At 42.1% G+C, this 25,839-nt stretch overlaps 4 protein-coding genes across 11 annotated transcripts; 2 read left to right on the forward strand and 2 right to left on the reverse strand.

Annotated features, from left to right (window-relative positions):
• Window positions 1-341: 341 nt before the first annotated feature.
• Window positions 342-11,099, reverse strand: porb (P450 (cytochrome) oxidoreductase b). 4 transcript variants are annotated; one of them, XM_057049464.1, is made up of 17 exons: window positions 11,039-11,099; window positions 10,860-10,952; window positions 9,602-9,789; window positions 5,950-5,998; window positions 5,402-5,530; window positions 5,077-5,229; window positions 4,717-4,841; window positions 4,502-4,591; window positions 4,091-4,189; window positions 3,837-3,953; window positions 3,647-3,765; window positions 3,200-3,381; window positions 2,874-3,023; window positions 2,403-2,670; window positions 1,950-2,095; window positions 1,745-1,830; window positions 342-1,625 (listed from the first exon to the last, which is right to left on the reverse strand). In XM_057049464.1, exons 3-17 carry the CDS (start codon window positions 9,769-9,771, stop codon window positions 1,481-1,483), a joined length of 2,028 nt encoding a protein of 675 aa, XP_056905444.1. In that variant the 5' UTR covers window positions 9,772-9,789; window positions 10,860-10,952; window positions 11,039-11,099; the 3' UTR covers window positions 342-1,480. The 4 variants fall into 4 exon arrangements, with proteins under 4 accessions (XP_056905444.1, XP_056905443.1, XP_056905445.1 ...); XM_057049463.1 differs by having other exon boundaries at window positions 10,860-10,961; window positions 11,039-11,054; XM_057049465.1 differs by lacking the exon at window positions 10,860-10,952 and having other exon boundaries at window positions 11,039-11,096.
• An 817-nt stretch (window positions 11,100-11,916) lies between these two features.
• Window positions 11,917-16,407, reverse strand: LOC130534860 (ion channel TACAN-like). 2 transcript variants are annotated; one of them, XM_057049468.1, is made up of 12 exons: window positions 15,123-16,328; window positions 14,925-15,043; window positions 14,669-14,785; window positions 14,499-14,558; window positions 14,315-14,410; window positions 14,097-14,186; window positions 13,432-13,497; window positions 13,279-13,340; window positions 13,097-13,189; window positions 12,491-12,555; window positions 12,299-12,367; window positions 11,917-12,156 (listed from the first exon to the last, which is right to left on the reverse strand). In XM_057049468.1, exons 1-12 carry the CDS (start codon window positions 15,189-15,191, stop codon window positions 12,043-12,045), a joined length of 1,020 nt encoding a protein of 339 aa, XP_056905448.1. In that variant the 5' UTR covers window positions 15,192-16,328; the 3' UTR covers window positions 11,917-12,042. The 2 variants fall into 2 exon arrangements, with proteins under 2 accessions (XP_056905448.1, XP_056905447.1); XM_057049467.1 differs by having other exon boundaries at window positions 14,925-16,407.
• A 7-nt stretch (window positions 16,408-16,414) lies between these two features.
• Window positions 16,415-21,006, forward strand: gdpd1 (glycerophosphodiester phosphodiesterase domain containing 1). 4 transcript variants are annotated; one of them, XM_057049473.1, is made up of 11 exons: window positions 16,415-16,567; window positions 16,675-17,865; window positions 18,108-18,150; window positions 18,382-18,517; window positions 18,900-18,945; window positions 19,057-19,178; window positions 19,268-19,357; window positions 19,491-19,624; window positions 19,856-19,915; window positions 20,023-20,074; window positions 20,165-21,006. In XM_057049473.1, exons 2-11 carry the CDS (start codon window positions 17,832-17,834, stop codon window positions 20,297-20,299), a joined length of 852 nt encoding a protein of 283 aa, XP_056905453.1. In that variant the 5' UTR covers window positions 16,415-16,567; window positions 16,675-17,831; the 3' UTR covers window positions 20,300-21,006. The 4 variants fall into 4 exon arrangements, with proteins under 4 accessions (XP_056905453.1, XP_056905454.1, XP_056905451.1 ...); XM_057049474.1 differs by having other exon boundaries at window positions 16,675-17,188; XM_057049471.1 differs by having other exon boundaries at window positions 16,416-16,567; window positions 16,675-16,819.
• Window positions 21,007-22,953: 1,947 nt separating this feature from the next.
• aqp11 (aquaporin 11) lies at window positions 22,954-25,239 on the forward strand. Its single transcript, XM_057049347.1, has 3 exons — window positions 22,954-23,651; window positions 23,943-24,059; window positions 24,290-25,239. Exons 1-3 carry the CDS (start codon window positions 23,054-23,056, stop codon window positions 24,388-24,390), a joined length of 816 nt encoding a protein of 271 aa, XP_056905327.1. The 5' UTR covers window positions 22,954-23,053; the 3' UTR covers window positions 24,391-25,239.
• Window positions 25,240-25,839: the final 600 nt, after the last annotated feature.

Here is a 25,839-nt window from a genome sequence, read left to right on the forward strand (position 1 = left end):
TGACTATAATGAATGTCGGTCAATACATTTACAGCTTGTAAATGAATTGTTCATTTTAACAATTTATTTACCTAATTTTTCACATTATATCAATACATTTTCACGTAGTTGGGCAGGAATAATGTATGCATTATATGTGGTGTTATCTTCATACACTTATTTTTCCAAGTTATTGTGTTGTATATAAATACATGATGGCATTTCAGAAACCAACTTGGCGCATGAAAAAAGTGCATAATTTATTGATTTTCCATATTTTTGGCTCTCTTGTGAGTGTATTTCCATTACTATACTGGTTATCAGTTGTCAAAGTTACTCAAACGCAATTAGTGACACCATGATTGACAATTTATTCAAGTTTATTCATCCAAAATTTCCATTAAAGTCAAATAATTCCACAATAAGCTGAAAGAAAGCTGACAATATGGGGTAAAGTGGTTTTCCATCACAATATAAACATGGAAGGAATGCATTTTACAAAGAGAATAAAACATCTGACTTTAATGTCAACATATAAGGCAGTGTTAAAAAGGCACTGAAAATGTTTCACACATTGTTTCCACGCAATAATGCATATGTATATAGATATATTTAAACAATGAACATACATTTTGCTGCCATATAACAAATCCAAGTACTGTCTAATGCATATAAAAGTGAACTGCCTTTTCGGGGATGGGGAGTCAGGTTTGAGGATCATTTAAAATATTTCAGAATTTTTATAAAAATACGATTCCTCCCAATTCCATTTCCAGTCCATTTAAAGATAGGCTTTAATGAGAAATAAAAAACATACATTATATCTTGAAAAGATGGCATCCTTTGCAACTGGCTCAAGATATCAGTGTTATTGAATAAAATCAAAAGTAGTACATGCATAAGAGGAAAAACCTCTCATTAAAAAGGTCAACATAACTACCACGAATGATCGAAACGATCCATCACGGCGTGACACCTACAAAGCATCGACTTTGATGAGTGTTTACTGCGGGAGAGTTGTTTATCCACGTAGGTTTGAAATGTCCAACCTCCGATTATTACTTTGTGCATCTTAAGTTTTGGTGCAGCCAGTCTGTGTCGTAAACCCTTTAAAATGTTGGATCATAAAGAGAGCTCTCATCAGGTGACAAAGGGAACCACTCAACCCTATTGACATTATGATAATATATCACAAGTGTGCAGACCTGCAAGTAAACAAAACTAGAGAGTTCTTCACTTGAAACACACCTGGCAGGTTTGACTTCAACGGCAACTATATTTATTAAATTTAGTGGGCTTACTAACAAAACCTGCAGAGGTAGGGCTTACCATCTTGCTACCTGTAGTTCTTGATGGTTCTCATGTACATGCACATATATGTACACACACGCACATATATATATATATTCTACTGTGATAAAAGACGACAAAAGGTTTAAAAAAAAAAAAAGAAGCATAATCTTCAGTTGAATATTGCAACTGCTACAGAACCCGAGGTCGTTTAACTCCAGACGTCCTGCGAGTAGCGTCCCTTGGTCATCAGTTTCTTGATGTAATCTGTGGCCTGGCTCCGCGTCATTTCTCCCTGCTCTTCTGCTATCTCGTAGAAGGCCAGCTGTACATCTTTGGCCATGTTCCTGGCATCGCTAATAACACATCATCAACAATGTGTGGTTAATGGAAAAGAAATCCTGAGGGTGGGTTTGGCGTTTGACCAACGCTGAGACAAATTCAACCAACACCGGTGTTTCGTTTGTCAACTTACCCACAGATGTAGATGTGAGCATTTTCTGAATGGATCAACTTCCACACATGCTCCTTGTTGGCCTTTAGCAGATGCTGCACATAGACCTTTAAAAGAAAAAAGAACCAATTCATGAAGATGACAACTTAGCTCATCAGTTTATTCTGAAAGCTGACTCCTGCATGCAGCCCAGTTCAGATGCCTAAAAAGAGTGGGTCAACTCCACCTTGTGTTCCTGGTCTCTGGAGAAGGCAACATTCAGCTGCGTCAGTGCACCATTCTTCTCCGCTTCTTCCAATTCCTCCTGGTAAAGGTAATCTTCATTCTTGTGTCTGCAGCCAAAATACATCACAGTCTCTCCAACCTCCTTCCCTATAAATAGGGGAAAAAAGCACAGAAAAATTGGAACATTGCAAAAAAAACCTATTCTGAGCAAATCTGAAAACCTGAGCAAACATGAAAAAGTTCTATGTTTTGTGTCATCGTACTTATACCTGTATCCACAATGACCTGACTATTTATTTAAAAACGTATCCATAAATAACAAATAATAAAATAACCTTTACACCTTCTTTTATGGTTGTTCAGATATTTTATGCCAACATTTTACTGCAACCAAGAACGGGCAGAAAAATATGAACCATCTCAAGGACTTTGACCCCCTCAAGGACAAACAAACCTTGTTCCTTGAGCCAGCCTCTCTCTTGGATAAAGCCCACGAAGGGAGCTATGCCCGTCCCAGGGCCGACCATGAGCACCGGGTTGGTGGCCTTGAAGGGCAGCCGGAATTGGGACTTTCGGATATACATGGGAACCATGGACTTGTGGCCGTTATCAGATATCAGTTTGTTCTTCAGCCAGTTGGTGGCAACTCCCTTGTTAAGGCGGCCGGTCTTTGTTTGGTACTCCACCACGACTGCACAGATATGGATACTGTTGGGGTGAACCTTCAGAAAGGAGGAAAATGATAATCAGGAATTGTGACAAGCAGGAAATAAACCACACGGAAACAGATATCCTTCCAAAGGGGACCTTTAAGCGGCAGCTGTTAGTTCTCGAAGGCCTCCACAGGGATAAAACGACAACCGCTTCAATGAATTGGATTAATTTAAGTTACCGAGACGTGTCTGAATTAAAAGTCCTAAGTTACCTTAGAGGAGGAGGCAATGGAATAATAGCGAGCTTGGAGACGAGGTAGAAGCTCACACAGATGGTCAATAGGAGGCCTCAAAGAAGGCATGTCTTCCAAGATGGCCAGAATGTTCCTGCAGGCATCCAACACCCAGTTCTGGTAGAGTGACTGCAAAAATAAAGAAAAAAAATAAACTGAACGTCCCAGAAACAATTAGAGGAGAAACACCGTGCACTCCAGGTAGGCATATGCCAACATATGCGTCGCTATAGTCCATAAAAACCTTTAACTTCCATGTCTAAACCCTTCATTGTAACACCACACCCTGCACAGGTGCCACAGACCTTGCCCTCGGGTGAGGAGGAGGCCATTTTGCGCAGATTCTCCTGGTCTTTGCTATCGGTGGCGTACTGCGCCAGCTCATAGAGGACGTTCGTGCGAGGCGGTTGCGTGATGTCCAAGTAGTGCGTGAGAGCCGTGCGATAGGTGGTGGGGCAGGGAAAAGGGTGCTTTTTATTGGACTCCTCTGGAAAAACAAACAAACAATTAAGGCATATTTTACAGACTCAAGTAATAATCCATTAAAAGTCCTCTTTGTTATTCAGTATACGACCATGAGAACATTCTCAAAGAAATTAATGACCCGTCTCTGTCATGACTTTTGCGTGATAAACATGGGTATACAGAGATAATAGCGTGCAATTCACATCAGTTTAAATGAGGCGATCCTGCACGCTCAGATACGTGACAACACATGAGCTCAAGGTCCTTGTGTGGATTCAGCGCTGTACCATCAAGGTTGTTGAGAGAGATTACGACATCAAGGTCAACTCCAAGGACTTGTCCCAGCTTGTTCACCAGTGCTGAGTCATTTGTGGGGAAAACGGCAACGTGGTCTCCCGACTCGTACCTGAAAATACAACCAAAACGTGACCTTGAGCCATGAAACATTTACAGGAGATGAGAGACAACCAAACTGACCTGATTTTGGAGCCTGTTATGTCCAGTTCCAGGTGCATGAGGTGTCTCTCGCCACCTTTGTTAAGCCTGCGGTTGACAGTGACTGGGGCCAGGAAAGGGTTCTTTGAATCAAAGGGTCTAAAGCGGACAAAAGCAATATTTGAATGCAGAAATTAAACCACAGAAAAAGAAAAAACAAGATGTCCACTAGGGGGCAGAGCTACAGCTAACACAAACACTTAACAAGGTGCTGTCATGAGTTCTTCAGTACTTACGGCTTTTGGACCTCAAAACTTTTCAGACGCCCGATCTCTCCACTATACACCTTGTTCATGTTAATATCAGTGTGCACCTTCAGCTCGTACTGCCGTATGCTGCAAGAAAAAAATAACTGGCCATTAATCTCCGCAGACATAACACAAATTATGAGAGATGCGAGAGCCTACTTGGCTAATTACGGTGCTAATGCTTATGTGACACGCATATGTTGATGTTTATGAAGGACAGAAATCTTTGCTGATCTAAATTTACATTAATCCCCCTCCCTTTTTTAAAGGCATAATTATATTTCTGCTTAACATGGACATCATATCAAATCCACCTTTCAAATGACAAAGACAATGCTAAGATGTTAGCTCAAGTACTGACCACTGAGACGCCTGCTTGTATTAACTGGATTAACTCACCTTGATTCATCTCCTAAGGGCTCCACTCCAAAGTGCTCGCATACTGCCGGCCAGAACTGCTCTCTCCATGAAACAAAATCTTCTTCAAGGCTGAAATGAAGGGGAAAAACTGTCAGTAGTAAGTACTTTAAAATGCCCGTTTGCTGAAGACAAAGCACCTGTTCTATTAGCGTCTATTACAGGCTCGTAGAGATCATTTCTTTAGCCACACTCACTTGCCATCATCATCTCCTAAGCCGAGGTCAAAGATGCGTTTGGCCCCAAGTTCTTCCAGTCTTTTGTCAACGTATTTTCCCATGGCGTTGTAGTGTTCATAGGTCTTGTTCCCCAAAGCAAATACCTGAAGATAGCACACAGCAAGAATTTGGGAACTACAGCCGATTTCTTGCCTAATTACCCTAGAAGATGATTTAAAACACATTTTTATGCAGCATAAATGAAGGAAAAGCGAATGTGTCCAGAAGTCTCATTTAGATTTTCTGTAAAATCTAAACACACTATTTACTTTTGCCCTTTTAAAATCTTAAACAGGCACGTTTTGAAGCATGTGTAATAACAAATAAATTCAGACTGACGGTGTAGTTGAGTCCAGAGAGGTCTTCATCGTCATTCTCCTGCAGCCAGTCATAGAAGTCCTGGGCGTTGTCGGTCGGGTCTCCTTCTCCGTACGTCGCCATGCAGAATATGGCAAGAGAGTTTTCGATCTCGGACAGGCGAGCCAACTCCGCCTGAAACATCCCACAAACATCGTTATTGATCTAAAAAAAGTCAAGTTCTAAGTACATTTTTAAAAATACGTCGCAAGATTTTATTTTGTTCACCTATTTTGCCAAAATAGATACAATAATATTGTGTATGTATTTGGACATCACGCTGGTGATGAATTCTTTGTGAATTTACCATATCGTACTCCTCTGGGTCAGCTGCCATGCCTTTCATTCCATACCGCTGAGCATCTTTAGACAGCCGATTAGCAAATTCCTCTCCTGTTCCCGTCTGGGAGCCATAGAAAACAATAATGTTCTTGCCCTGGTAACAAACACAAACAAACAAGAGATTCAGATCCGTTTTCTAAAAGTCTGCAGGCTAAAATAAACCCGCTAGCTCTGTAAATTTGCTACCCGTCACAGCGTTTGTAACAAGGAAATAGCCCCATGGAGCTCCATCTGCTCCTGTTTTTGTGAGAACTTTCATATGGTGCCAGTTGAGTATCAACCAAACCTCCATCCAAAGTTTTACTTTTTTGTCACTATTTCTTTGTCTTATTTTACAGCAAAACAAGCGGGTTCCGAATCAAAAGCTCTATATATGCAGGATTTTAAGAGCTAAAGGCTACAAACAGTAGAGAAAACAAAGAGATTACGTTACAGACTACACAAATTAACTTTTAATGTATTTATCACATTAAGTAAAGGAGAGATTTTCACAAACCACTTAAACTCACTCACCATTTTCTTCATTTTCTCAATGAAACTGGTCTCCCTTGTGGAAGGTGCTCTGAGGGGGAGGAAGACAAGACGTCAGCACAATTAGGGCAGGTCTGACGATATAAACCACAGTGCTTTATATTCACAGACAAGTAACAACTGTTATTTCCCAATTATTACACGGTAGTTAGAATTTCCCAGTTGAAGCTGGTGTTCAGGACTGGATGAAAAGAATCACAGGGTTGCTGAAGAAAGAAGGGCACACGGCTCATTTGGAGAGCCGAATCAAAGGAAAGACCACTTAAGAGGAATAAAGGTCTGAGTGGATCATGTAAAACACATCACAAGGCTCCCGAAAAGACGTCACAATGGATTAAATGGATTAATATACTGTCAATATATAACGCTGCAGTGTACAGAGTTCAGGTGAGTGGAGTCCATTCCACTTGCCATAAAAGCTTGTGCCTCTAAAGAAGCCTGACCCAACTCTTTTTTAGCCTAGCTACCTTCTTCCTATGCCAAAACACAGAATTAACCTACCCCCACTGGTGTTTTACACACATGCCTAGGCCTAAAATGCGTCAAGCTATTAAGAAATGGGTTCCAGGTGGCGGCTACAATTTATCGTCTCTGGCCGGTGCACCACGTGGCGTGGAGCAGAGGGTAGGAGGGCAACCACGCCGTTGGAACCTGACACTTTGCTCTTTTGGAGGAGGAAAAGGATGAGAAATGCCCAAAACGAGACCATCCCACCCAGAGAACGCCACAGCGGGGACCGTGATCTCTTCACACTGGGGAGACCTGAGGGACGCGGGAGTCTAGACACATTTGGGAGAAGATTCAGGGAGATGGAGAAGGCTCTTGGACCTCCTGCTGCGTGACGACGCCAGGCCTCACGTTGCTGGAGTGTGTCAGCAGCTCCTGGAAGGCATCGATGCCGTTGACAAGGCAACTCTGGGACATTGAGTTTTGCGTCAACCACTGCGTGATGATGCAGGTTTGGGAGGAGATGCCTGAGAACATCCATCGCCTCATCAGGGCCATGCCCAGAGTGTTCCAGTGTATACAGGCAGGTAGAAGCCACAACAAGCTGGATCAGCCTGAGATCTCATTTCCCCCCATTTCATTCTGCATGATATTTTATCTCGAGCGGGTAATAATTCATGTTTCTAACAATAATGCTTACATCACCGACAATCAGAGGTGATCTCTGCTGTTACAATAAATGACATCAAGACATCTAACCAGATCTGAGGCTTAAAGATGCCCGAGGAAATTAAATAAAACATTACGCTGGTATCCTGTGACTCACGACAAAACAGGCCACCCACGACAACGGTGTCAACATTTTAACCAAAAACATGCGGAGACCTTGTTGCAAGGCTCAGAAATTTGTCGTCAAACCGATTTCACCAGCATCTGTTACATAACCTACGGGGAAAATTGGTCTTCAAAACTATTTAGCGTCTCGTCAATAAACAAAAACAGAAAAATGACAACAAACAGTGACAAGGTTAGCCGCTAAATCGGAGTCAAAGCTCCGGCACTATAAAACAGACCACAAAGTCTGATGAAGTCGAGCAAACAAGTAGAGCGCAATTGCGTGCAACCCTTTGAGACTCGTTTCTCCTTCTTAGCCAAAGAGGGAGAGATAAATGTAACTGTTTTACTGACCTTTTAGCAGCATCTGTCCTATCCTCTGGGAGGGAGAACACGCAGCCCATGGCATGTAACCCTGTTGCTCACTACTGCCACTCACTCCAGAGGCGAAGACCACACCTGGAACCGCCACACTTTAAAAAAACCAGGATGGCAGCGCACCACCACCACGAAAAAAGGGCATAAACCTAGTCCAAACAGGAGCTAGACAGTTTCAGCAGCTGTCCTCCTCGACCGTAGAAGCTCTGAGACGATCGTAACCCTTCCTCTCTGCCTGCACCGCTCTCTGTAATAAGCAGCGTCTGTTCCCCGCACACACATTCACACAAAGCTCTGCCAGTATCTGGCAACCAATGAGGACACAATGGTGGGAAACTGACTTTCCCATAAAATGTAGCAGAGCTGCCACACAATTTTGACTCATGAAAAACACTGAGAACACTCTGCATGTCTGTCCCCTCTTCCTCACTCTGGGCTGGAACCAAAAAAACAATCTTAAAAGGCCAATGGTTTGTAGCGACAGCCTGTTGGTGGGGGTTCTGAATGGTATTTTTTCCCCCTGACTATTCTCCGCCCACATTGAAGCAGTGGGGGATATCACTGCTATGGCAACCTCATTTATCATAAAAGGATTCAATTTGTGACAGCTGTCCAGCCGAATGAGCACGCACGCGGACAGAACAGAGACACAAATACCAGGAACACGAAAACGGGAAGAAAAAAAGAAGCAAACAAAGAGCTGCTTGTCTTCTGCCTCAGCTTCCCACCTTTGGAAAAGGCTCACAAAAGGAGCTTGGAGCCCTATTAGGTTTCTGTCCAGAACCTAGGTTCAGGGCCAAATACAAAATCACAGGAAAGACTGAAGGCTACACCCCTTTTAACAGTTAGGTAATCACAGCTCCCAGAAGAGGAGGCCGTCTGGTGTTGCTTTACGCTCCCTGTCCCTTTCCCCCCTAAGGCAGCACAGGGGGTCAGAGGTTACTTCCCTTTCTAGCCAATCTCCAACTTTCACCCAAGATTATCCTTTTTGAATTTCGACATTCCGAGATAGACTTGGGACAAAAGGCACGTTTGGGTGAGGCCAAGCTCTGTCTTTCACTCTGGTAACCCTAAAGACCCGTGTGTGGTTGGGGAGGGACTAAAATGTGGCCAATGGCAGGAGAGTCTGCATAAACTCAGCCGGGCCTCTGCAGTCACTGGTAGCTGCGGAGGGGAGGGGACACAGGCGGAGACGGAATGGGCATTCAGAGAGGGGCACAGCGAGTACAAACTGTGTAAAAGAACACTGACAAGAAAGCAAAAACAAAGGTCACTGCCTGTCAAATCAGAGTTGAAGGTGTGCACTCCTCGCCCAAACCTACTCTTTTTCCTGCTATGCTACGTTAGCAGTAGGAACCATGTGGCAGCTTCACAGACGCATTGTAAGTAGTGTTGCTGTGAAACAGGTCTCCAGTGAAACGGGCAAACTACTTTTAGTGAGTTTGGAGTAAACAACCGTAGGAGCTTTAGCTGCAACGTCGCTACGCTACACAAACACGAGTCCAGTGCAAAGTTAGAAAGGCAGATAATGAAGCGTCAGGTGGTCACGCTCCGCAGAAAGGCAGCGGCGGAGGGCGGATGTCCAAAGTTAAATTACACGCTGTTCTATTATAGAGTAAATTGATTTTAGAGCAAAATTGCAATTGGGGAAACAGTGTCAAATGTCAGTACGCCCGGTCACTTCTTAACAAGTGGTAAAACGTGAATGTTGGCTCAGAGACGCACTTTCATTCACAGTACCATAACAAATAGATGATATTAAAATCAATTTTAATAAGAAAATATCAGTGTTGCATTTCTTCCAACTACGAAAAACTTTCAATTCACTCAGACCACAAAGGATAAATTAAAGAACACTTAAAAGCTTAACAATACCCAGCCGGAGGTGAAATATAATAAAAGATGTAGAATGTTCGAATACGTAGTTGTTACTACTGAAGATAATGTCCGGCCGTGGCGCTCAATAGATACTCACTGTGTTTCTATCTTTTTGAATTCGGGGACAGGCTCCGGCTTCTTGCGGAACATGAACCAATAAATAACAATGCCTACAATTAAGGAAAAGAGAAAGATGTCCAGGTTGCTGAAAAGAGGCTCCACTTCCTCCCCCAAGGGTGTGCTCTCAGTGGTGGTCTCAGCATCCATGTTTATTATCTAAGGATCCTACAAAGAAAAAAAGAGATTTACTTTGCTTCAGAGAAGCTTGAAGGAGTATAAAAAGAGGCCAAGTGAAGGACCTGACTTTGAAATTCTTTTTTTCATGGAGCATTTTAAGGGATGTGATAGGGCCATGGATATGAAAACATCCCATGAATGCTCACATCCCAGCGAGTTCAACGCAATCATATACATTTATTTTAAAGCTCCTATATGTTGTAGGGATGTATGCAAGCCGCCCCATGCTAAGACAGCTGTTGGCGGGTGTTGCAGGGTATCAGAACGTAACCACTTAGACTTCATACATGTGAGGCGGCTCCCTGTGTGGCAAAATGATCATTTCACAATTTAAAAAAAGGCTCTGTGTGATCCCAGCTGTGAACTCTCACTACGGTTCACGGAAGTTAGGAAATACCTTCCAAAATAATCAGTGATTTATCAGCCCGAGTTGCATCAATGACAGTAGATAAGTTCCTAAATAAAACCATTATAGGCACTAAATACAAAAGGCACTGCACTAAACGTTAAATAATAAAGCTGTAAGGCAACATTTGACTTATTCAACCTTTTTCCAAGTCTATTAAAAAGGATGTTGACCCACAGGTCATCAATGTAATTAAAATCGCGGCCTTAACCGAATTAAAACTTATTATTCATTAATATTATGATTGTGACGTAATTCAGAGGTGGGGATCGCTGTTAGAAACAAAGCTTATGTTACGCTGATGGACTGTTTACTTTAAGAAGTTATTAAATTAGCATATTTAGCACGTTTCGCTGTGGGTGAGAGGAACAAGGGTTCATCTTCAGTCATGTGAACACAATCACTGTTGGCTGGCAAAATAACCGCTGGCAAAGTAACCAGGGCAGTTTAGCTCCTTTAACCCTGCAAACATGACAGAATAAAAGCTGAGGGACGGCCGACGAAGCCTATTACATTGTTACACGACTCTGCCGCTGTCATAGCAGCAGGTTTTAAGAAGGAAACCGGCGATTTTAAACATCCCGTACAAATGCCATGATGGATAAAGCAATTTAACTCACACAGGACTAAGATGAAGATAACTATGTCTAACCTTATTGTGACTGAGCTGGTTGGGAATCCGCACTTTCGTAGGGGAAGTTCTTCTACTTCCTCTTTACCCGGAGTGTTGATTTTCTATGTGAACCTACGAGAGCTGGCATATAATTCTCGCAAAATGTCACACTTTAATTCGACGCAAAGCGATATCGCGGATAATAGTTAGGTCCTTACCTCGGCCTCCCCAGTTCGTGTCGTGCCCACACACAAGCGCCGCTCAACGCGGAAGGAAACTTAACGCCATGTGGGATCAAACCAAGTGCAGCCTAACTAAGGGGGTGCTCTTTTATTCCTAACTTGTAAGTGCATTAAATGCGCGGATATTTTATGTCTGCTTGAAATATAAAAACAATATATATTCAATATATATTCCGAAAAAAGGTCTGAAATATACCCGGTTAAAAACAAAGAACTTACAGTTCTGTATGCCGCGGTCACGTGTCTCATGTGGACCGGTCCACCCTGCATTACCTAATTGCACCCGTGAGCACGTATGTTACTCCCATAAATAAATAATCATCTCCGTTGTATATGTGAAGGGTCATTGTTATGTAATAAAACCAAGAAAGCTGGCTCGGCGGAAGTTATTATGTCTGACACTGTGTCGAGCTAAAGAATTTGTGCATCTTTACTTTACGAAATGAAATGGAAGTGAGGGGGGGTATATTTTTTAAAACTCATTTGGAAATTTATTTGCTGATTACAAGGCCATGATTCACATTGAATTTATGTATTCTAAATATATCAAATAATTCTTACCATATATTAAAGCACTCTGATTTATGTAGTTGTAGGAATTACTACTTAAGAGGATAGACATTGATGATGCTTTATCTGAAGGTAGATACTATAGATTGGTACTACTATAATATAACTAAGTGATGATGAGTGAAGGTAATGAAATCACTCTTGGATTGGCTGTATTTGTTTCTTGAGATTGTATTTCTTGCATTCTTAGAAGTCAGTGCTTGGTAAAAGTTGGTAAGTAATTCTAAAAACTTTTTATTCAAGCATCAAAGCTACAAAATGATTTTTAGACACACAAAATATTTCACTCCCATCATGGAAGTCTTTAATCGTTCTGTATTTACCTGTGTGAAATTACAATAACATTGGAGAGGGCAATAAAGACAGATTTTCACTCCAGAGAAAAATATTTACGATACATTTCATTGTTATTACAGTCGTTTTAATCTCTGATTGCCGTTCTTGAACTTCTGGTGGACCACAGCAACAGTGGTGAAGAAGTTTCCCATGAATAGGACAAGAAAACAGAGGGCGCACATCAAAACCTAGAATTAAAACACACAAGGCACTCTGTGAGTTAACATAAAAGCTTATTGAAGTCATTTCAGTGACTACATCAATGAATGACCACACTGTCAGCAAATGACACTAAAAGTTCAACTAGTTGAGCGTCCTGAAGGCACTGACCTGCCATTCTTTACAGTCGGGGTCTCGAGCCATTTTAAACAGAGACAGGCTGTTGAAAAACTGCCAGAACTACCAAAGAAGATTAAAAAAGTCCAATTAGTGTAAAGTTGAAGGCGTACCATTACCTTGCAAAAAAAAGAAGAAGTCATTTCTATAAACGAGAGCTGAGCAACTAATCATGAGTCTACTCACATGACCAAAAAATATGAATGGTAAGAGAAATGTCAGCCCTTTCCACATCCATGACTGAAATCCCTCTGAAATCAGAGTTGTGTTTAAAAACACCCAGTTTCTCACACACATCTATGCTTTTGCTTTGTTTTGTTTTTTTAATTTAGCTGGTTTTACTTAAATTTACAGCACTCAGGGGATGCTGGAATACTCTTATGTTACCCCTGTGATGTTATCCAGGGCAAATTTAACCTGTCTCTCTCAGCCAGAGTACACAGATTAGTGAGCCACACTTTGTCTGCTCCCTTTAGGAACAGTTTGCCTTGGGCAAAGCAGACATGGCTAAAATCCAGCTTGTCAAATATTTAATGGGTTTTTTGGGTTTTTTTCACTCTTTTTAATGCCAGGGGCATCTTAATTCTGCATTATCAAGAGTAATATTCTGGCCAACGCCTTGATATTTAGCCATTTTCCACATTTATAATAGTGATTACCTATCCATAGGAATAGTGAATGACATCTTAAATTTGACCAAATGGTGACTTTTAGATACTTTTTCCAATGGGGAGTAAATATTTAGCTTTGTAATTGTGCTTTTGTTGTGTGCATTTGAACGGTTTATCTCACCCACGGTTAGATCCAAGTTGTGTCTCTCTCCAAGGGATCGTAGTCTATAGAGACAGCCGCTCTGATAGTAACACTGCAAACACTGAACAAAACCTAAGAGGATTGGAGCATGAATATTAACAGCATTTGCTTTTACTTATCAAAGATGAGTAATGTGGGTATTTAAAATCATCTCAGCTCACTTTGGTAGAAAGAATAGGCCAGGAACTGGTTCCTAAATGTCCTGTACTGGCTCCCATCTGGCCTTAAGAGTCAAAGAAAAGAGCGATCACTATGGTTACTGCAACATCATTTCTCATAGTTGCTGTCTTGGGTGTTTCCTCTCCTCCACTCACCATGTCAGCATGACGCCAGACAGAAATGCTGAAATGTAGTGATGAAAAACCCACCAGCCCTTGATTCTAGGTTTCAGAAGACAAGATATTGGATACTGAAACAGCATGTTGAGCATTTTCAATGCCATAGAAGACAATAAAAAATCAATCAATGACGCTCAATAAGCAAATATTTTTATCTTTTTAGATCTAATAACTCTGTCCACTCCTCAAACGCCTTAATTGCCTGCTGCTCTGGCATAATCTTGCTCATCAAACCCCACTGAGAGCTTAGAAACACCCTCATCCTCTCCTAAACTCTAGTCCAGTCCTGCTCCCTTCCTTTCCATCCCATCATCCGCTCGGTTGGAGTTAAATCTTCTAGCTGCTAGGCCTTACATCTCCAAACCCACTTTCTTACCCCACACATTATTATTATATTTTCACATTCGCGTTATTGTGCATAGTTCTTCCTATATTGTGTATTTTTAACCCTCATTTTTACTAATATCTTAACATGTTTATGTGATTTAAGGTGATTCTGTTAAGCTGTCTATAAAACAAATACATTGTTATCTCAAAATAGTTCAAAATTACCTGAATAATGACTAATTCCTCTCTTTTTTTTTAAACATTTATCGATTTTGCTTATTTTGGTAGGATGAGATTGGTAGAGTGTGACTGACCTGGAGCCGTTGGAAATCAGGATGCTCTCCCTGACAGTTAGAGTACAGTAGAACCACAAGAGCAGGAAATTGAGGATTGCATCAAGAACTCTAAAGACAGTGACATATGGAGCTGCGTTAGGACCTGCGCAATCACTAGCTACGATGCTAAAGTGGCTAGATGATGAAGATGATTGAAAAGATAATGATGATGATGTGATGATGATGATGGTACTGACCTGTAGGTCACGAAGAAATAACATACAACGGACAACAGCAGCAGGAGGACGGTGAGGTACAGCTTGAACTTCTCGTACTCATCCTTGTAGGCAAGTCTTTGTTTCAAAATTTAATAAGATGAGCAAACAGTCATGTTTTATTTACAGAAATGATTAAGAGCACTGAAGTTCAAGCTTTTATTACTTAGCCTGTTTGCTGAGAAGAGTCACATTCACATTTCCAAGGATCAGGCGGAGGTATAATCTGCAACATTGCACAATATTGCATATATTTGTAGTCATTTAAATTGAACTTGCCAATATGAGATCAGGTTTATTTGTTGTTGTTTGATTGGTTTTAAATGGGGGCGCTACCCATTTTTCTTGGGAAGAAAAGTTTCCATTTCAACAAAAGCACTTGGGATGGTCTGTATTTTTCCTGTGATCTGAGCCAGGATTTTAGCATCTTCATCAGACGCTCCTGTGTTGCATCTTATGGGCGACATAAATAAAGTCTGTTAAAAAAAACATATATGCTACATATAGCCTAGATGTATCTAACTGATATCAGTCACTCTTAACAAACACAGATGCCATTGTGCACCATGTCACCTATTTCAGTGCAACTTACCGTTTCACCATTTGGTGCACCTCCTTCAGCCGTTCGTGCTGAATAGAAATGGAGGAGGAGCATTTGTCTTGTAGTTGTGAGATTTCCTCCAGTTTCTGTAGGTATAATCTGTGAGTCTCCTGGATTAGAAGAGTGATTACTCTATCTGAGTAGGTCTTACCAGCCTTTATTTGTATAATCAAGCAAAATAAAACTGACCTGAAGTTGTTCATACTCGCCTTGAAGACGGTCCCACTCTTCCAGATGAAGCGATAAACCCTTCAGCATTTTGCAGGCTTATTTTTTTACACATCAATATTGTTTCAATGGTACATTTCCCAAAGAAAAGTCCCGGAGCAGAGGAAGTGATTTTCTTCAGTGTGTGTACCACAGCTGCACACACACTTTATTGCATATAGTGAACTTTGACTGACACATATGTGCGACAGTTTGTCTTGGACATTGTTCTGTAGGACATTTTCATTCACGATTGGTTGATTGCTAATAAGATACACAACTGGAAATATCCCAGCTACCTTCGGGCCAGAGGCTGAGTCCATCAGCTCAGTGAAGGGCCAATATAGACACAACAACCAACTTCTTAAATGTAGCAGAAGTCAACACTTAAGCACTGGAGGTGTTTCTGAGCTAACGCTTTTAAAGGAGGTATTTGATAATTATAAAAGGTGACTTTATGAAATGGATTATCCTGTCTAGGATGAATCCCTCCAGCAATTTGTCTATAAGGGGGGGAAAAAAACGATTAATCTTCTTATTAACGTGACTACCAGGAAGTATTTGCTTCATATGGCGCTCCCGCTGAACAGCTGCAAATTAGCGACATCTAGTGGATGAAACAGTTAAATACAGAGGTTGATCGGTTCGTGGACACGAGGACAAAAGTCTCCCTCAACCGTGACTTTGCACTTTATTGAACTTTGACTGTGACTTGGAGTGTGTATTGTGTGGTAACGAAATAGAAAAATAACATGGTGGGTTAATAGGATCAGAGATCAGTCTTTCGAGTTGACATTTCTTAATATATAAAATAAGTTCTACTAACAGGACCTTGTTTTGTCCGTTATCCCGATACACATGTTTGTCACACAGAAATTACAAGAGGAAAAAATTAAAACGCTATCGATAAGGTTAAACACCAGAAAATATGCAGGAAAAATATTTTTTTCAACGCACTGAGACGTTATAATAGTCACACTGGATTGTTTTTGATTACAAGTACAAAGTAATTTATAACTCAGTGACTTTGCTGCATAGCATATGGGGGCAATGACCTGTGCCCTGTACAAATAAGCATTATATGTCACCTGCTGAGTTTTGTTTCATTATCCCCTTACTTCATACTTACTAATTAGCGTCTTTGTAAACTTGTTATTGCGCTGCTGTGTAAAAGGTTAATGCCGTAAAAACGTTATATAATCTGCGTGCGCGCGTGTAACGAGTTGACCAATGAAAACAGATTGAAAGCAGGAAGTAGCTAGTTCTGACTACTGCGCATGCGCGTACAGGTCACTCAGCGCCGGTCACTCAGCAGTGAACCGCAAACTGTTTCAAAGGCTGGATTATCTTTATAACAGCGTTTTTTCCCACTGCTCTATAGAAGCGACCATATGCTGACACCAAACACAACAATATAGCGAAACAAGGTAAGACGTTCATTCTTAGCCTGGCTAACATTTCGAGCTATAATTGCCAGTGAATACCTGCTCAGCATTTGTAGGTTAATGGCTGTGTTGGGTTTGTGTATTTCCAGCAGACAGAGATGAGTGTTGCAGTGTATATCCTGTCGACAGTAACGGGTTACATGCTGACCTCTGCCCTCCTGTTGAAATGCCCCGGTCTGCTGCACCGGAGGAGGAAAGAGACCTTCATCAGCAGACACATCTCCCATCGGGGAGGTCAGTGGGTTTCCTTTGACTGTGTCTGTCAAAAATCCACCTTTTGGCCTTGACACTTTGTTCGGTGTTGCAAGAATGATTCCATGAGTCCAGACACAGATTTCATATGAAATAACTGATAGCTTGAATCAGATTGTAGCACCATTGATGAGATACAAAGTAACTTATGAATACTTTTAAAGATTCTGGGGTCTGAAAATACCACCCAACACGTCTTGCCAGGGAAATCGGCGCATCCCTGTGATATAAAACTCATAACCCGATCTCTTAAGGCTAAATAAACCACCCCTCCAGAGGAAAAGATGAATTCCAGCTGCTGGTATGAGTGATCCTATCCTTTTGGTGACCACTCACAGCTCATGAATGCAGGTAAACCCGATTCCTGTTAAATCCCTGCATGCATTCAGGATTAATTACGGACTGGTGTAGTGAAGCTCACCGACAGGACTACAGCGTTTGGAAGACGGATCATAAAGCTGACACCTATGAGCTGTGGCTAGAGATGAGATCCAGGAGGAATCATGAGCTCAGCATTGGCCGCCCTGACACAGGCCACCTCTCGCTGGGAACGGCTCTGAATTACCGCTGACATCCAATAATTATTGGGTTCAGAAGTCTGCAAACCACTTTGCACTTGGTGTCGGTACCTTTCCATGGGCCGCAGTTCCCCAGACCCACTTTATGGGGACAGAAAGTAGCTCTTGGAGACTCATGGTGTCACGCTGTGGTTAGTTAATTAACTCAAACCACCTACAAAGGTTCCCTGAGCCTGTAAAACAGGGGCGTCCACACCCGGACCTTGAGGGCCACAATCCAGCCGGGGTTTCTATCGTACCAAGCCGAATGCTTTCACCAAGTAAAGTAGGATCCATGGTGGTAGGACAGAAAACCCGACCTCAAGGACGTCCCTGCTGTAAATGGTCTGGTTCTGAGTCTGGTTCTGTCTGGAGGCAAAGCGGAGGTGCTCAAAATCCAAGCTGCCGCTGGTTCGGTGTAGTTTCCACCACCGGGAATGGTTCGAGGAGCCATGTTCTATCAGGTCAAAGGTCAGCGCAGCACCTACCAGATTTTAGAGAGCTTCACGTTAGCTTTTGCTCCCTAGCTTTATAAAGATGCTGACCAAAAGCACCAGTACCTGGTTTAAGGGCCACGGCATCCCTGTGTTGCCAGAGTTGAATCTATGGGATGTTAAGAGCTACATGTTCATACTATCAAGAGCTACATGTTCATACTATCAAGTAGTCCAACGACGGTGAAGATGCAGCTCTAAGATTGTCTTACTTTGCAGGCGCAGGTGAGAACCTGGAAAATACCATGGCAGCTTTCAAGCAGTGAGTTGAAACTTCACCTGACTTTGTTTTTTCTGGATCGTGGCGCAAGTGTGTGTGACGCGACCTCATGACTGTGGTCAGTGTGTGTGTATGTGAAGTGGGAACTCTTTGTGAGTCGAACCTTCAACTGTCAACTGCAAATTCTGTGACTTTACTGAGGTTCGCGCTGCTCTTTAACACGTCCCTGCCGGACATTCTCCATCAGCCGTCCTTTTACCTCCTTCCCTGCAGCGCCGTGGATCTGGGCACCGACATGCTGGAGCTGGACTGCCACCTGACCAAAGACGAACAGGTCGTGGTTTCACACGACGCCAACTTGGAGAGGTGCACCGGCACGGACACGCGGGTCTCTGAGCTGGCCTACTCCGTGAGTGATAATAACAGAGCAGAGCTCCGGGAATGGAGAAAATGCCCGTTGACGTGATTCCCAGATCATCTTCTGTGATTTGGCTGCAGACAAAGGGACAAATATTGAAACCATAAAAGTAACTTGAGCTTAAAAACAATGATTAGACTGGAATCAAAGAGGGAACCTGTGCTTACATCTTTCCCACCTTGGGGCTGATGGATCATGTGCTCCAGGTCACCTGACTCGCCGCGTATCTTCGCCTGAGTCAACTGATCAAGAAAAGGTCTTTTTTTTTGAGGAACTTCACAGAAATGTGACGCCAGAAATCATTTGATGAGCTTTACGGGTGACATGAGTCGTGTTTTCGGAGTCACGTTTACTGATCTTGTCTTGTCCGCAGGAACTCCCTTCATATCTGTGCAAGCTGGGCGTAACCTTTCAGAGAGGTACTTTTATCATCAATGCATCATGCGGTTGACTTTTCTTTGATCTATTGATGGAGGCTGCAAGGATTCGTAGGTGAGTCGGAACCAACGCTGCTGTGCTTTTCTATGCAGAGTGTTTCTGCGAGGGGGGAGAGGACACCCGCATCCCCCTCCTCAGAGAGGTTTTTGAGGCATTTCCTTACACTCCTGTCAACATAGACATCAAAGTCAACGACGACACGCTCATTAAAAAAGTGCGTCCCATTCGCCCCGTCCAGTACGTTGAATTAAATCCTAAAATATCCCATAATATAATAATGACAATAACTCCATTTCCTGACAGGTTTCTGAGCTGGTTGTTAAGTATGACAGAGAGCATCTGACTGTCTGGGGCAATTCAAGCAACCAGATTGTAAAGAAGTGTTACAAAGAGGTGTGTTTGTTTGTCTTACACGCACAACCGAAACATCCATAAATGTTCAGGTTATGTTCATTTTTATGGACGTTTTAGAAATATTGGTGCAATAAAGATGTGTCCCTTCTCCTATTTTCTTTTTCTTTTGTAGAACCCGAGTATTCCAGTGCTGTTCAGCCTTCCCAGGGTCTTACAGTTGTTGGGGCTCTTCTACACTGGCCTCTTGCCCTTTGTCCCCCTGAAAGAGCAGTTCCTGGAGATCCCCATGCCCTCCATTATCTCCAAGTAGATACACATCCGTCCATCTTAAAAACAGAGTAAACTAGATAAATGCATGACTGCACTCCGAAGGTGATCAAACAAATTTAGTCTTTATTGTACTTCAGAGTCCAGAGTAGTTTGACATTAGTCTGACAATATTTACAGATGTTTATCACATTAGGAAAAGTATTTGTTTCTTTAAAATACCCCAGTGTTTACACAATTTTAATACACGCTTTACAATTCTTTCTGTAGGCTTCGGGGTCCTAACAGGTTAAATAGAAGACAGCGACTCCTCATCTGGCTGGCTGACATGTAAGCCACGTGGAAAAAACGTCTACTTTTATCCATATGTCTTGTTTACAGCTGCATCAAACGTTACACTACTTCCTTAGATGAGGGTTTTGTTTTCTGTCCTGCAGTTTGCTGATGAGGAAATCTCTGTTTAAGCACCTGACAGACCGAGGCATCCAGGTACGACTCTGCTTTTAAACCCTTTACACCATTTCTAGCCTTGTCTTTGCTGGAAACTGATATCCCTTCTGCGCACGCGTCTGATTCCAGGTCTACATTTGGGTGCTTAATGATGAGGAGGACTTTCAGAGGGCATTTGACCTAGGTGCAACAGGGGTGATGACCGATTTTCCCACAAGGCTCAAAGACTTCATGGACAGAAATGGAATTTCTAAACCACAGTGACATAAGAAAATGTCCTGACCGCCACTCTGTCCTGCTTGTAACGTCTTCTTGAGACGTTTCTCTCTGAGACTGTTGTCTCTTGCAACCACAAGCACAAAAACTTCAGCTGCACTGGCAGAACCTCGATTGGTATTAAATAAGTCACTTCATATTTTATATATTGTCTGTAAAACCACTTTTATATCTTCTGTCGAGTTAGCCAGTTGTGTTGAATGTTAATGTGTATTTCTTCATTTGTTTTTACTTGAAATACATTCGATTGCATTATTTAATCACAGATCATTTTGCACAGAATACGCAGTATTTTAAGTTTTCCCACATGAACTGCTATCCAGTTGCCATTTTTTTTGTGTTGGTTCAAAGATAATTATTTGTATCTTATGAATGTAGTATTAATTGAATGTAATGTTTGATTTGATTGCTGGACTTTTTTTTAAAAAAAAATAGTGCTGAAATATTATACTATGTAAAATCTACATTAGTGTTAGGTCCTATGGCCAATATTTGACGTTGGAAATGCTTGCGCTAATCTTGTTTGTCCTACACCTAATTAGTCTGTTTTTCATGTTGTTATAAACGTGCAATTTGTATGTGTTGATATATGTTGTGAGTTTCACCAAACCAGATTTCGAGATGCAGCTGCTTTGAAAGAATTATTGAAAATGCTTATAAACCAAAAGTATTCAATGAATAAAAACGAAAACGGGTGTAATCATCTTATTCGAGCCTTTAAACGATTGTGCGTCGCAGCATTTGTAACTCCCGGTAAACACCAACAGGGGGAGCTGTTGGTCCGTAATATTATACGGTAAAATTACGTAATGTTGCAACTAAAATTGGCGCAAACTTGACTAATTGAGACAGAGCAAACCAGGTGTGTATGAAAAGAACCGGATAAGCAAATTTGTATACTATATATAGAGAATATTAGTAATGTATTATGTAAATATATTTTCAACAACCCAGTTCAGCTGTAACCTGCTGGGGTTCAGGATTTGTTTTGCAGATCTTGAAAGAAAAAAAAAAATCATAGTCTTACTAAACATAAAGCTTTTTCTTATAAAAAAAAGTAATAATAAAAAACCTGCAAAGAATTTTAATTTGAGTCAAAGCACAAATACAAAATGATTCATGTGTCCTTTATCCAAATGCGTAGATTATGATGTTAATATTGCATCCAAAAGCAGCAGGATTTTAACATGTGTGACTTCAGAGCTGAAATTAAAAATATCTCAGGGTCAGGATGGTAAGGCTGTCGTACTGTGGCTTGGATTAAAGATAAGTCTGACCACATGACGGATCTAATTTCATTGCTGTCTTATTGAATAAGAAAGTACGTTTGACTAGAACAGCCCAAACACAGTTTGTAGCTTCACAGAGACGATCTTTCAGAAGGCCCAATAACAGGAGGCTTCCCAAAAACCATAAAATCACATCATGTTAATAACACTGAAAAATATTTAATGTCAACCAAATGCAGCTCCGGGATCTTATTTTAGATTCTTAATGGGACATCGAGCCAAAACGGAGGAGTGCCACATGGTGTAACCATGGTGACCAGAAGCATGGGTGAGGTCAGATCCCCTATGACAGCCAGGGATGATCTGTTGAGGCCTGGGGCAGATGCACAGGGGCACACAAGAGATGCACAGAAGTCAAGGTTCAACGTATTTATTAATATACATGTTTATTTAAGATAATCAGATTTGCTAGAAACAACAATCATGATGTGTTTGCTGGATATCCTATTGTTGGTTCTCTCAACATACCTGTTATTTCTTCTTAATCGACATTAAGTGACAGTAGGAACTATCCGTGAAGACAGCTACTCTTTTGAAAATAGAACTGGTCCATGTTTTCTAAGAGACAACTTTTGTTCTCATTTGAAATCAATTGCAGGGTTGATGAATCTTTGAGCAATAGATTTTTCATTAAATATAACAAGAAGTAATATTCTGCTTTATCATTTAGTTTTCATGAGTTTTTTTTAAATATTTATGTAATATGTTATTCATTAAATTGAGAAATTGGCAAGTATATTGCAAAGAAGCACGTTTTTCATCATTTATTATCCATTCAGACACATGGGAGTAATATAAATGTAATTATGCTAGACTCTGAGTTCCATTTCGACTAGAATTAAATCTCACTGTCATCTTTTTAATATAATTGCTCTCTTTTTATGATTCCTCTTCGTTCAACAAGAGGAACAAAAGGCAATGACAAAAAAAGTGAGAGAAACAGACCATCGAACATGACACAAGCACCCCAGATTGTTGTTAAAAATGGTCTCCGAAGCACACAAGAAACATCAGAAACCAAAATTGTGGAAAAACAGAAGCTGCTGTTTTCCTGCTTAACATCTGGGTCATCTGAGTCCGGAAGAGTAACTTCTTTTTAAATGTAAGATACCAGTTTAATAGGTAATCAAAAGAAAAACAAGCCACCGGAAATACTTATAATTATCCAACTGCTCTTTCAACAAACAATGTCAAACTATTTGCACGCTGGACCCTCAACACAGCTCAGCTTTATTTATGAAAATGAAGATGATCAATCCGAAAACTGTATCAGCAGCCCACACACTCATTTGCAAAATAAGTGCTTTTATTTTTTAAACTGCACAAAGTTTCTCCTCCGCACAGCTGACGGAGAGGGAGGAGAGAGGAGGGAAAGGCGCATAACTTCCGCCGTACATATGCTGCTGGAGCCCCGGGAGGATCCACTCCTCGGGACCGGGGCCGGAGCGCGACCATGGCCGCAGACGTGCTCGTATCGCTGGGGCTGGTGGCGGGGATCGTCGCGCTGAGCCACGTCACCCGCAGCGTCGCCTCGAAGGCTCTCGCGCGCACCGGCCTCTCGTCGTACGCGGTGGAGCTCGTGTCAACGTTCCAACTCTGCTGCTGCGCGCACGAGCTGAAACTGCTGTCGGAAGTGGGCGGCATAGCGCCCGGGCTCGCGCTCACCTTGACCTACCTGGTAACGGTGGTACACGTGCTGACGTTAAGCGGGGCCGTGGGGAACCCCTCCGGCACTCTCGAGAACGCGTACCGCCGAAGGATTTCGCGCGCTTGCGCCTTGCGGCAGATCGCGTGCCAGTTCGCCGCTGCGGCCGCCGCGCGTGCCGCGGCGCCGCAGCTGTGGGGCTTGGGTTTGTCTGGACTGCACGTGCGGCACAAGTTGCTCGGCTTCCGGTGCGCTAGCCCCATCAACGCGCCGTTGCCCCACGCTGTCGCCGTGGAGTTTCTGTGCGCCTTTGCGGTTCAGATGGTCATCACGCACCTGAGCCTTCTGAAGGAGAAATACCGCGTACACGCGGTAGCTGGGATCATCACCGCAGTGGTCTACGCAGGTACGATGTCTGTCGCCGTGCACGATACGGGGCTATCTGATCAAACAGGACCGAATCAAAGTCCAATGGTTGGATAAGAAGGAAAACAAATCTCTCGGTACTTATTGGGTTAGAGGTCGACCTAGAAGGGCCTCACGGGTAGAAAATAACAAGATTTAGGATGGAGACACACCTTTTGGACCAAAACACAAGTGTTCAAGCACTTTAATGCTTCATATCCTTGTAGAATGTTGTAGAAACTTTACTGTATATAGTGTTTGGACATTCACTAACAGCCGTGTGTGTGTCTAGGTGGAGAAGTGACGGGAGCCGTATGTAACCCAGCTCTGGCCTTTTCCATTCAGTTCCCCTGCGGTGGAAACACTTTTCTGGAGTACAGCCTGGTCTACTGGATCAGCCCTCTCATAGGTGAGAGGCCATCATGGTTTCACGTGCACCCTTAAGACCCGTCCAGGGCTCTTTGGCCGCTCCGCTGTGCTGAAGGTCAAAGTCCTGAGCGAGCAGAAACAGGTTTTGTCCTGTTAGAACTATCTGAAGCCCAAATTGCTGCACACGTATCCGTTAAAACGTACCTGCGCAGCAACTTTACTTCACTTTGTGGCGCCTGTAGATTAAAACCGCGTTGATCTTGTGTGCAGGCATGATGGCCTCGGTGCTGATGTGTGATCAGATCATCCCGGCGATGACGAGGAAACCTCCACAGCTTCATCCTTCAATGAAGAAGAAGAAGATGACATGAGTCAATATTCGGTGTCTCCAGGTTTACCTCAATGTTTAAGACGCCTGAACGCCTCCTGCTGCGTTAATCTTCAAAGCACAATTTGTGAAGTTCTAATTTAGTCTAATTTAGTCTAAGTTGTAATTTAGTCTACAGACTATTTTGTGGCCTGTGCACAGTTCTTCTTTTTTTACTGGACATTTGTGATTTTAGCTTGTTTAAAGCTAGACACTCGTATTCAGCAGTTTTCCAGGTTTGCACAAATCTGCTGTAAATCAGTGGGATTAGTTCCGTTTCAAACCCCGAATTGGTGAGAAACAGGAGTTTAGACCAAGATTCAGGGGTCTTTTTCCATTTATCTCATGTATAACATTATTATTACTGGAGGCGAGCAGAGGCTGCTCTGCTGGACAGGTCGTGGGACAGAACGTAGGGAGTTAAAAGATTAACGGATTAAACATTTTTGACTGGTTTTTAACCTTTTCTTAATCACCAGGAGACCAGAATAGATGCAGTCATTAATACTTGAACTAAAACCAGTTTTCTTTTCACTTAAGATGATTATTTTTTGTCATCTGCACATGAGCACACATGCACACTCGTGCATGCACAAGCAGGAAACACGTCTTTCAGGTCGCTCCGATATTTGCAGGGAGCAGAGTTCTGTGTTTATGCTGACTGGCTAATGTTTGGAGGAGGGTAGAAACTGAAAACGCACAACTGCCTGCAAACGTACGTACGTTTGTGTTGCTTTACTGTGACTTTATCGCCTGTGAAAATGTTTCATCTCTTTATTTGTACTTTTTCCACCATTCAATTGTATTTTATCAAGAGTTAAAAATTGAATAAATTTAAGAAAATATGAGAAAAGTGTAGCATGATTTGTTTTTTAAAAAAAACAACTAAATTCTTTACTATATAGTTGCTTGTTTATTTGACTTGCATTGTCACCAAATGTATTATTACTTTTTATCTTCAGCCTTCAGTGAAAGCTGTTTTCTCCCCCAGAATCAGCTTCATTATTAATATTCAGGCTTTAAAGAGCAAATACTATTCATGTGTTGCTAATCTGCAAAGAAAAAAAGCCAAGAGATGATTGTATCTATTCCATTTTACAATTTTAATCTGCTCCTGGCCCGGCTCAGGACCTCTGTCCCCCCTGGCTCTGTGGAGCTGCACATATAGGGCTGAGTCCCATCAGCTGGGAGCTGTTGGACAGCTGAAACTGTCACACTCCTCCTTGTGTGGAGGGAGAGGAGCAGCCTGACACCTTTTCACCTTTGGCTGCAGCATAACAGAAGAAGGGCTCTAAATGGGACAGTAAACCCATTTTTAAGCATGTTGGGTCCTTCCCATTGCTCCTCTTTAAGTCATCCATCTCCAGATGTGTTTAGATTCATTATCAATTTGTTCTTTTCATGAAATGTCTCTGTTGGGAACCACAAACCAAGTCTGCCAGACCTTTCTGGA

The sequence above is a fragment of the Takifugu flavidus genome, chromosome 12 (assembly GCF_003711565.1).
Source record: "Takifugu flavidus isolate HTHZ2018 chromosome 12, ASM371156v2, whole genome shotgun sequence".
NCBI classification, from domain to species: domain Eukaryota; kingdom Metazoa; phylum Chordata; class Actinopteri; order Tetraodontiformes; family Tetraodontidae; genus Takifugu; species Takifugu flavidus.